Source organism: Acinonyx jubatus, chromosome E2 (assembly GCF_027475565.1).
Source record: "Acinonyx jubatus isolate Ajub_Pintada_27869175 chromosome E2, VMU_Ajub_asm_v1.0, whole genome shotgun sequence".
In the NCBI taxonomy this organism is placed as follows: Eukaryota; Metazoa; Chordata; class Mammalia; order Carnivora; family Felidae; genus Acinonyx; species Acinonyx jubatus.
The window spans coordinates 23,684,906-23,695,887 of NC_069396.1; the positions used below are offsets into that span (position 1 = coordinate 23,684,906).

The window sequence follows — 10,982 nt, forward strand, 5'->3', positions numbered from 1 at the left end:
ATTAACGCTATATGCTGGCAAGTTTCTACACAACGCCACTCTCTCGTAACATACATGATATGTTGCTTGTGAAATTATTTGCAAGTTGAGCTAATTGTTATTTCACATTTTTCCTACAGTAATTGTGGTGCTGTTTGTAACTCTGCGGCGACATAAAAACGAGCCATTAATTATTAAAGATGATGAAGACGTACGAGAAAACATCATTCGCTATGATGATGAGGGAGGAGGAGAGGAAGATACAGAGGCTTTTGATATTGCAACTTTACAAAACCCAGATGGAATTAATGGATTTTTACCTCGTAAGGATATTAAACCAGATTTGCAGTTCATGCCAAGGCAAGGGCTTGCTCCTGTTCCGAATGGTGTTGATGTTGATGAATTCATAAATGTGCGGCTACACGAGGCAGATAATGACCCAACTGCCCCGCCATATGACTCCATTCAGATTTATGGCTATGAAGGCCGAGGGTCTGTGGCTGGGTCCCTCAGCTCCCTGGAGTCCAGCACCTCAGACTCAGACCAGAATTTTGACTACCTCAGTGACTGGGGTCCCCGCTTTAAGAGACTGGGAGAACTCTACTCTGTTGGTGAAAGTGACAAAGAAACTTGACAGTGGATTATGAATTAATCAGTGGAACTGAGCATTCTGTAATATTCTAGGGTCACACCCCTTAGATACAACCAATGTGGCTATTTGTTTTAGAGGCAAGTTTAGCACCAATCATCTATAAACTCAACTACATTTCAATGTTGAACCAAAAATTAATAAAAAGCATATGTTAGGAGGTTATAAATCTTGTGGAGTGTGAATTAAAGTATGTGGAGTCTCTAGAAGTCTTTGGATATTTGATATTTACTTAGCCACCACAGACAAAGATTGGGATCCTGGCTAATCCTTAGAGAGATGGTTAAAAAGAGGAAAAAATCAAAATTAAAAGGTGCTTTCTTAGAAAAATGGACCTGCAAGAAATGTGCTGCTGATATGTGTCTTCTGCAAGGATTTTTATAAATGCAAATGGTTTTTTCCCCTTCACCAATAAGGATTCCGCCACAAATGATAAAGCAATACTTGGTCTGCTGTACTTTATGACTTTCTGGAGTTTTGGGAGGCCTCCTAGATTATACGGTACGGTGACCGCACATTGTACATAACTGTTGGCCCCACTCATCAGAGACTGAATAGCATCTTTAAATATTGTGTCGAGCCTTAAAATATTCACATGTTCGTAATCCATTCCCGGGTGGGGATTGCCAACTCAGTGGTGGGAGGAGAGAAATCCCATTCAAACAGGCTTGTTTTCTGGAAGCAGGATTACTCGTTCCCTCCACTTCATCTTCTTCCACAAGGACAGAAAGATAAACCGTATCACACAGCGGACTACATATGAGACAGATGGTTTTATTGCTAGCGCGTGAATTTATTTGTTTAATCCTCGAAATAAATATTTTATTGATGTCCATTAATGCTTTTATTTATTAAGGTTGGTAATCTATGTAGATTAAGGGACTATATGGAAAAAAAACTAAATTATATCCATTAATAATCCTTTAGATTGTTTTATATAAATATATATATATATATACACACAATGAATGTTTAATACATGTACATTTTGATGAGATGAGTATGGCAGGCAATATTATCAAAAGGGGAGCTAAGAGTCTCTTTAGAGTAGAAAGCGTTATTGTGGCTGGTGATGGCAGGAGCAGCATTTTCCCAGAGAAACTTTTGGACTGTTTTCTATTTTGTTCATAATCCTAGTATTTGGTGTTTTTACTACAAGCACAAACATCTGAAAGCATATTGATTCATGTGACTATTTAAACTCTAGACTTTTAGATACCTACATAATGCCCTGCCCAGTAAACATGCTTCAAGTTGCCCCCACTGTTTTAAAGCAGGAAGTGGTTTGTACATAATTTTACTGCTTTTGTTTTTAGCACTTCTCTCTCTGATCTTCATGGTGATGCACAGAATGTCGTAGACTCCAAAAAAGGACAGCACTAGAAGATGTGAGCATATTCAATTTGTAACACAATCCTGCCATTTAGGAGTAGAAAATGTATGATAAAAATCAAGTACTACACGCAGATCATTTTAATTTTCTACTTTGCTTTAATGCAATATTGTTTATTTACTTCATGTATTGTATTCAGAGAAACTCCTGTATTGTTTCCTACTTTGTGAAATATATTTTTATAAATACCTTTGTTGTCATCACTTTTTTTCCCCTAATCAGATGAAGATCTGTTAACAGAGACATCAACTCTAATTAGAGTTCCACAATGTTCAACTAAATCATCCCGAGGATCACTTATATTTCTAAGAGTCATTATTATAAAGCAGAGGAAAGAAATAACCTGGCAATGAACACAAAGCAAAAGGGACATTAAAGGAACATGGTGTACAGAAAGTCTAGTCCAGCTGTGCTTGTTGGGTCCTCCTGGCAGCAGAAGCTGTAATAGAGTTAAGAGTAAAAAGAAAAGAAACAAGAATAAGGAGGGAAAGATTTCAGCTAGGAGTACAGGTCTAAAATCTTTAGAAGGCACGTGATCAGTATGCAGGATTTAGCAAAAAAGATCTAAACTGCAATACAGACCTGACCAACTTCTGCCAAATGGGTTCTGAGTGAAAGACTGCCTGATGAAGGGTCTGTCATTGGGGAAAAAGTAGTTGAGGTCTACTTCCCCTGCCATCTCAGTCCCTGGCGTGGGGTTGCCTGGAAGAGCAGGACTTTGGCTAGAAAACTGAAGATATCAAATCCTGGAGACTGCCTCCACTGTGACAGACATAAAATGTTTGAATATTAGAATTTACAACTTTCCAGGGACTTAGTTGACTCATTGAGTGTCTGCTGCCTGAGAATAGTTCATGTTTTATGCTCTGGCTACTGGACACTTTTTCTTGAGGTAAAAGTAATGGTCCAGAGTGACTTTATGCCACAGCTTGGCACAGTACCTAAGACAAGTACTTAGTGAATGTAGATTAGTAATAGTAGTTGCAAGAGTAACCAGTGGTAATATTCTGACTAAACCAAGGTGAAATCATTACCTTTTTACTTATTTCTTGTATACCAGATGCATCTCTCATGTACTTCTCAGTGAAGCCCTTAGATTACTGACATACAAACATGTTTGACGGAAAAACTACACTCTTTTTCAGGAATACAAAATCTATATCCTCCAGTCTTGGTAATCCATAGGGTAATATTTATATGGTGGTTTGGGGAGGGTAGGAGATGGTGTCTATCATACTAGTTCCCTAAATCTTACCTCAAAATTTATTTTGACCAGGAAGGGAGAATGAAAGTGTTTTAACCTCTTGGTGATTTACTTTGCCACCACCTACTAGCATTTTGTGCTTTCAAAGTCCATTTAAAGTTCTATAATATGGAATGAAGTAATTAACACCATGTTCAATGGTACTTTTAGGGTACCCTGAATCTACATAAAGATCCGAGAAACACCCACCCCCCAACTCAGCTTAAGTACTTTGTATTTTAGCAAGAGACTTGTTAGGACTTCCTCAACCAAGACTGGTTGATGGGGTTCCCAACCTTTTTCAGACTTTGAGTACTCCATGCTCAACTCTTTAAATAATACATTTTTTGAATTTTATCAGAATGAGTATTTTTACTTCTGCATTGTTTTCTGTTGCAGTAATACATATGTCTTACATATATACATGTGTGGTTAGTTTTCAAATAAAATGCTGATTCAGTTCACAGGCATTTTGATGTGACTGTAGGTTTTTATTGTGTCCTAAGCATTAGTTGTTTTCCATTCTTAAAATTCATTCCTGCACAAGGTTTCTCTGCCTAACAGCAAATGGCTAATAAGTGGGAGTCAGGTGAGACAAAATTATTTCCCTCTGCCCACCTCACAATTCAAGTTCCTGTCTGGGAAAACTGATACATTCTTGGGTGACTGGACACCACCTGGAAACAGTTCAGCCCCAACCCTGTCTACTATTTCAGCAAATCATATTACAAAAATGTCTCTTAAACATCCATGCATGGTTACCACAGAGTATTCAGAACACAACCTTCCAATAATATTTTACGATACAGTTATAAGATTAAGAATAGTTTATAATAGGATGATTAAAATATGCTAGAAATTATATGCAAGTATTAACATTGCCGCACAGAATTGTGATTTCTGAAATATAAACTTGACAGTGAAAATGCTTTGGGAAAATGTGCGGGTGTTTGTATGTATGGAAAATAAAACTTGGATCTAGGGGCATCACCAGTGAAAGCAGGATGCTTAAAAAGAGTCACATGTGTTTTGGGAGAGTTTCCTTAATCAGATGCTTAAAGTGAGACAAGTCTCTGCATGAGATGTGGAAACCACCTAGGAGCAGCCAAATTCCATACTGAGACTCTTCTGGGCTGTGCTGTATTTTGGAGAAGGAAAAGCGGGTGCTGGGAGCTAAGTAACCAATTACTCTTTATAGCCACATAAGGACCAGGGGCAAGTAGGCCCTTCCAACAAGTTATATTATGCGATCACTGGCTTTGCAGGGAATCTCACGAATATATAACATTCTGATTGCCTTTTTGATTGAAAGTTCCATCTGAGATCAGGACAGTGCAACCAGTAATAAGATTTCAAAAAATCCCATCACTGGCACTGTTGGAAAGGCTGAGCATGACTGAAATCACATCATTGTCAGTCAAAAAGATAAGGTAACTGTGGGCATCACTATAAAAGCTATATAAATGCACAATTTAAACATGAATATCAACATGGAAAAACTATATATATATATATACACATACACACACATACATATATATATGCCCACATACATAGATATATACACATATGCCAAATTAAGTTATTGGGGTTAATCTTATATTTATAATTTTAATCCCATAATCCTATGCTACTAAAACCCCGGAAGGGTAGCTCCTTGTTTTTCTGAAACTAACCTTGAATTGGAAAGAAAATGGATTGAAGATAAACAGTTTTAAATGCAGGTTTTTGTTTGAGAACAAAATCATGGTTCGTAATACCCGGGACGAGAAGGAAATACATCACATTGTATTTGAGAGGTTTTTATATTATTGTGTTTTTGTGGAGAAAATAATTGTGGAATGTATTCTGCAGGTAATAGTTTTCAATATATTTTTATTTTCCCCATTCCAGTACTATTTTATTTGCCAATCAAAGTTTTTTTGCAGAGTAACTCAGTTGGCCAGTGTTAAACATATTATTGCCACTGTGGTCACTGCCCTCTTGATGACTGTAGAAGACAGAAATGCTATCATTAAAGTAGATGTTTATTTGTACTATTTTCTTCTTAGTCAACACACATTTATGTATTCCATGGTATATTATTTTGTTTTTTATTTACATGATACACTCTTTAAAGTAAAGATATTCTAGTCCTAGTATTTCTGACCCAATCCTAGTATTAATGGGTCCATGCAACTTAAAATCCCCCTGACTGGATGGACTATCTTCAAGGAAAGAATGTGTTTCCTACATGTATTGAGCATCAATCATCTCAGGAAATAGGCTATATATTTGATAAAGAAAGATTAAATGAGATGGCATCTCTAAACTAATTCCCTTATTTATAAAGTAGAACTAATTAATCCCATCTAACCTAATTCTTCTTTCTCTATCATCTTGAAATAGTACTTTGAGTCTAGGTTTAAACTTAGGTTGGTCTGACATTAAAGCCCATAACTTTCAATTAAACAAAACTCTGTAATTATAATGGAAAGCTTGTAATGATAAGAAATAGAATCTAAGTTATGAACAGTGATATGGAAGAACTGAGGAAAAACTAAGTGACTCTAAGTGGGAACACTCAGGAAGTCTTCATGGAGAAGTTTTCAAAAAAGATGGGAATGAAAGAATTGGCAGAACAGAAATCACAGCTTTTCAAACACCCAAAACTAAGAGGGGGGACATTATAAAAAGATCACACTTGGGGCGCCTGGGTGGCTCAGTCAGGTAAGCGTCCGACTTCACCCGGGTCACGATCTCGCGGTCCGTGAGTTCGAGCCCCGCGTCAGGCTCTGGGCTGATGGCTGAGAGCCTGGAGCCTGCTTCCGATTCTGTGTCTCCCTCTTTCCCTGCCCTTCCACCATTCATGCTCTGTCTCTCTCTGTCTCAAAAATAAATAAACGTTAAAAAAAAATTAAAAAAAAAAAGATCACACTTACAGATTAATGACAACTTTTTGGACCTTCAGAAAGATCCAAAACATTGGTGCTCATAGGACACTTTAGGTTTACCTAAATTGTAGCCTGTTTGGTGGATGAGAAAAATGAGGTTCAGAGATGTCTTTGGGAATTTTTTGGAGTTATATTAATCATCTAAGAAGTAAGAGAGACCAGAATTGAACTCTGGTCTTCTAATTCATTACCAGGATTGTGAAGTTGTGTTTTTGTGTATATACATACCTCCCCCCGCCCACCCCCCCCTCCCCGCACAAACTTTATGTCAGTTTCATCTAGATCACAAGGCTAATAAGCATTTGCTGGAAGAATCAATGTCTGGGGCATTCCTCTTCCAGCTTGAGTTACCTGTCATCATCTGACATACATCCTGAGTTTAAGCACCATCTCTTGCAGGTACCATTATTAATAGCTAACAGCTATCTATTACTATGCACAAATGAGAGAAGGATAATTGTTAGAAGGAATAGCATAGGAAACTGTCTGAGAAGAAAAATTGTAGAAAACAAAGGCTTCAATTAACCTAGAGACCAAATAAAAGAAAATGAGAAATCACTGAAGGTAAATTTTAATTGCTTTGGATCCCCTCTGTACAGGCAGAGATATCCAGGGCCATCCTATGACTCTTCACAAATATGAACTAGATTCTAACAATTATGTTCCAAGTGAATACAAAAATTTAGGAGTCATTGGAATAATTCTCTTTTCCTAATATATGCATTCCTAACTAAAACTTTACTTAATGTCTTTCTATTTTTCTCCCTTAATTCAACCTCTAAATTTTGAGAGCAATTCCGTATTTATGAAGTCTAATTTTTGCAAAAGTGAATGGATTATCTAGGCTCAAGGAGAGAGCTATAATCATACTGCAAATAAACTTTAAAAAAAAGATACCTTTCTAAATTTTTTTAAATTTATTTTCTACAAAATATGTGATATGATAAGAAAACTCTTGTCTTATCTTTCCAAGACACAGGGTCTAATTGGATAAATCATAGAAGCAAATAAGTGATAAAACATTAGATTTCACTCTGCTATGGAAAAGGGGAACAGATAGTTTTATGGAAAGACAGAAAATTAATAATCTAACCCTGCCAAGGCACAGTATTCTGCTAGAAACTGTGTTATAGTGAATCTTAGAGAGAGTGAGTATCAATAAGTAGTGTCTGCTGGGGCAGAATCTCTCTCAACGGACTTTACAGTTAGTGCTTTTTACCATATGAAATCTCCACGTGACAAAATTTCCAATACCGTTACTTATTTCATAAGTATTTGCTTAGGATTTCCCAGAAATCTGGGTGCTGGGAATATAGCACTCAACAGGACAGGGAGGTCTATTTCTTCACAGACGTGGTGGTATAAGAGAAATAGAAATAGAAATAAAAAAGACAGAGATGATGATGATATGAAAGAACATAACATGGACAGGAAATTAAATGTTTTACATGGAGTGGACAGGGTCATCTTTGAGTTGTCATGTGAAGTTGCCAGGATAAGAGCAAAGGAAAAGCTTATGTCCATCGTTGTGCTGTTCTAAACCATATACAAGAAATAACACATACAAGAAATGAACATGAGGCATAGACCACAGTGGATCAGGGTGGAGGTGGCACAATGTGCTGTGGAAAAGTAGTCAGAGACCACGTTATACAAGTCCTTGTCAACCAGGGCAAGTAGCTCAGATTTACTTCACGTCTGCTGGAAGAGGAGGTGAGTGAAAGTGTCACTCACTTTCACAAGCAAAGGGATGACATATTCTGGTTTGTATAGTTAAAAAGATCCCTCGGGTTCTCGAATGGAAAGGGATTTTAGGAGACAATATGAAAGCAGGAAACCCAGAGAGGAGATTGCCACAGTAGTCCAAGCAAGAGCTTAGTTTGGTTTTGATTACTGAGGTGGTATTAGAAATGGAAGAAATAGAAAGTCCAGATATATTCTGGATATAAAACTGGCAGTATTGGCAACTTCATTGGATGTGTAAGATGAAGGAAAGATGGATTTAAGGGTGACCTCTAGAATTTCTGACTTGAATAACTATGTGATTAGTGGGGCCATTTTTAGGGATTGCGTTGACTGGAGAGGGTCTGGTTATCAAAAGCAGACATCCAGACTCCTCTAATGATCCACAATAGAAGGGATAACAGAAACTAGAGTCACTTAGAATTTCCTTGATGGTGTGTATAAATGACTTCTAGAAAATTTTGTTGCATTTTGATTCTCCTATATATGAATACCTGAATCAATAAAGGTCACAAGTGACATGATCAGCCTCGGGCAGAAAAAAATCCAGCCACACCGATTATTTTTTTTTAAATTTTTCTAGAAATAGGAAAAATAAACACTTGATATTAGTGAGTTTATTCTTGGCTGGAGTAAGATGGATTCACCTACGTTTCTTTTCTTTTTTTAATGTTTTTTTTATTTTGAGAGAGAGAGCATGAGCAGGGGAGGAGCAGAGAGAGAGAGGAGGACAGAGGACCTGAAGCAGGCTCTGTGCTGACAGCAGTGAGACTGGTGAGGGGCTCAAACTCACGAAACATGAAATCATGAACCATGAGATCATGACCTGAGCTTCTGACACCCAATGGGCTGAGCCACCCAGAAGCCGCCAGATACGTTTCTTAATGGAAGTGAGGAGGGACAGTTTGAAATATTTATCTATAATTATCTTAAAATGGGGGCAGTAGCATTTGTAACTTTATATATAAACATAGTATGTTATCCAGAAAGCATTCCTGAAGTATGTCCTTTCTCTTTGAACTGAAGGCTAATTCTCAAGGGAAGAAGCAGTTTGGTCTTTGTGGTTTAGTGATATATATACATATATGGCAAGATATATCAGGATATATATCAGGAAAATAACACACTCAAGTCTTGTTTATTGCCATTTATTGATAAAGTTCATCTGGTTATCTGTAAGCTGAGGAGCTTGGCATTTAAGAAATGCTGGGTGCATGGAATTAAAGTGGGATCAGTCTGGAGGGAAACATCTTATACAAAATAAACATAAGAAATTCCTACACAAGAAAACAAATTTAAAAGGATGTTTCTTCCTTGTTATTCCCTTATTATGTTATAAGACCTATACCAGATGTCATGGGAGTTGGTCAAAGGCGGTAAGATTTAGTCCCTCCTTGGGAATTTCTAGTCTTCTGTGTTAACATGACACATTAAAAAAAAATCATAGCATTGTGTTTTGACATATAGGTTTTTGCACTTTCAAACTGCTTTAAGAATACAGAGTGAAAATAAATAATGCTTTGTGACTTTAGGAAAATAAAGGTACAAAAATATTTACTGAACTATGCCATACAGAAAAAGTTATTTGGGTTAGTGAATATGGTGAGAGATGGGACAAATAGGCACAGGTAATATCACAAGTCAAAAGCAAGAGCCTAGAGAAGATAGAGTGCATCTTTAAAATTGGCAGAGATAAACCAAGAACTAAAAATTACAGAACTATTTATTTTCCCTATAGAAACATCAGTAGAATCTAACAGTATTAATAAGTAATGCCTCTTACTTTAATGTGGTGTATCCCAAGAATTTCCTCCCAGGAATGTAATTTAGTGTTATTTGGCTGTCAAAGACAGAAATATCACTTAAGATTTCAATAGATGAATAAAAAAAGTCTCAGAGTTCATGACCTGTTTAGTATTAAAAGAAAAAAACAAAAAAGAGAAACTAATAAGCACAGATTCTTATTAAGTTGACACATGGTAATCTATCTAAATTCGTAGCAATTGAAATATTTAATAAAGAATTTAAAAGGTATATTCCCTTAATATGAAAATAAGAAAAGAATGGCTGTCCTCACTGCTATGGTTCAATATCATATTGGAAGGGCTGGCTACCACCATTACACAAGGAAAAGCAAAAATAAATCCCAAGATTTAAGATTTATGGGGCAGAGACGCCTGGGTGGCTTAGGCAGCTGAGGTTCTGACTCGATTTTAGCTCAGGACATCATCCCAGGATCATAGGATCAGGCTCCCCATCGGGCTCTGGGCTGAACATGGAGCCTGCTTGAGATTCTCACTCTGTATGCCCCTTTGCATCTCTCCCACTTGGAGTCTCTCTCTCTCTCTTTCTCTCTCAGGTTAAAAAATTTTTTTAATTAGAAATTAAAAAAAAATTTTACGGGGGGGGGGGGGCGGGGGGCAGGGGCGGCACCTGGCTGGCTCAGTCAGAAGAGCAGGTGACTCTTGATCTCAGGGTTATAAATTCAAGCCTCATGTTTGGTATAGAGATTACTTAAAAAAAAAAAATAAAATCTTGAAAAAAAAAAGGTTTTTGGGGAAAAGAAAAAAAAGTGTCAATATTTGCAGATGGCATTGCCATAAACATAAAAATTTTAACAGAATAAGCAAACTGTTAATGCTAAGCAGAGATTTGGAGTGTCTCAGTCAGCTCAGCAGCCAGCTCTTGATTTCGGCTCAGGTCGTGATCTCCTGATTCTCTCTCTCTCTCTCTCTCTCTCTCTCTCTCCCTCCCTCAAAATACATAAATAAACTTTAAAAAATACTAAGCAGAGAGTTTATCAGTATAACTAAATCTATGACAAAAACCTAAAATGTTAAATATGCCAATTATTCTAAAAATCTATAATTTCTCTTCCATTGAGATCAAAATTAGAACAGAATTTTGATACCAATTCAACATCTTTTCTTTTTCAAATTTGATTTTAGTATTTACTGAGCTCCATTCTTTAGTATAAAATAATTATAGTAACACTAGTGTATTCCTCACACTGCCAGGTAAGGACTTGCTACGAAGCTGTAA

The 10,982-nt window shown here is 36.8% G+C and overlaps 1 protein-coding gene across 4 annotated transcripts in view; it reads left to right on the forward strand.

Moving 5' to 3' along the window:
• CDH8 (cadherin 8) overlaps nt 1-3,235 on the forward strand; it is a 363,670-nt gene extending 360,435 nt beyond the window's left edge. Inside the window, exon 15 of one of the 4 annotated variants that reach the window (XM_053211373.1) lies at nt 120-3,235. In XM_053211373.1, coding sequence (XP_053067348.1) covers nt 120-613 — 494 coding nt within the window. In that variant the 3' untranslated portion in view covers nt 614-3,235. The remainder of the gene's footprint in view (nt 1-119) is intronic. The other 3 variants (XM_053211374.1, XM_053211375.1, XM_027075897.2) reach the window with 3 other exon arrangements.
• Nucleotides 3,236-10,982: the final 7,747 nt, after the last annotated feature.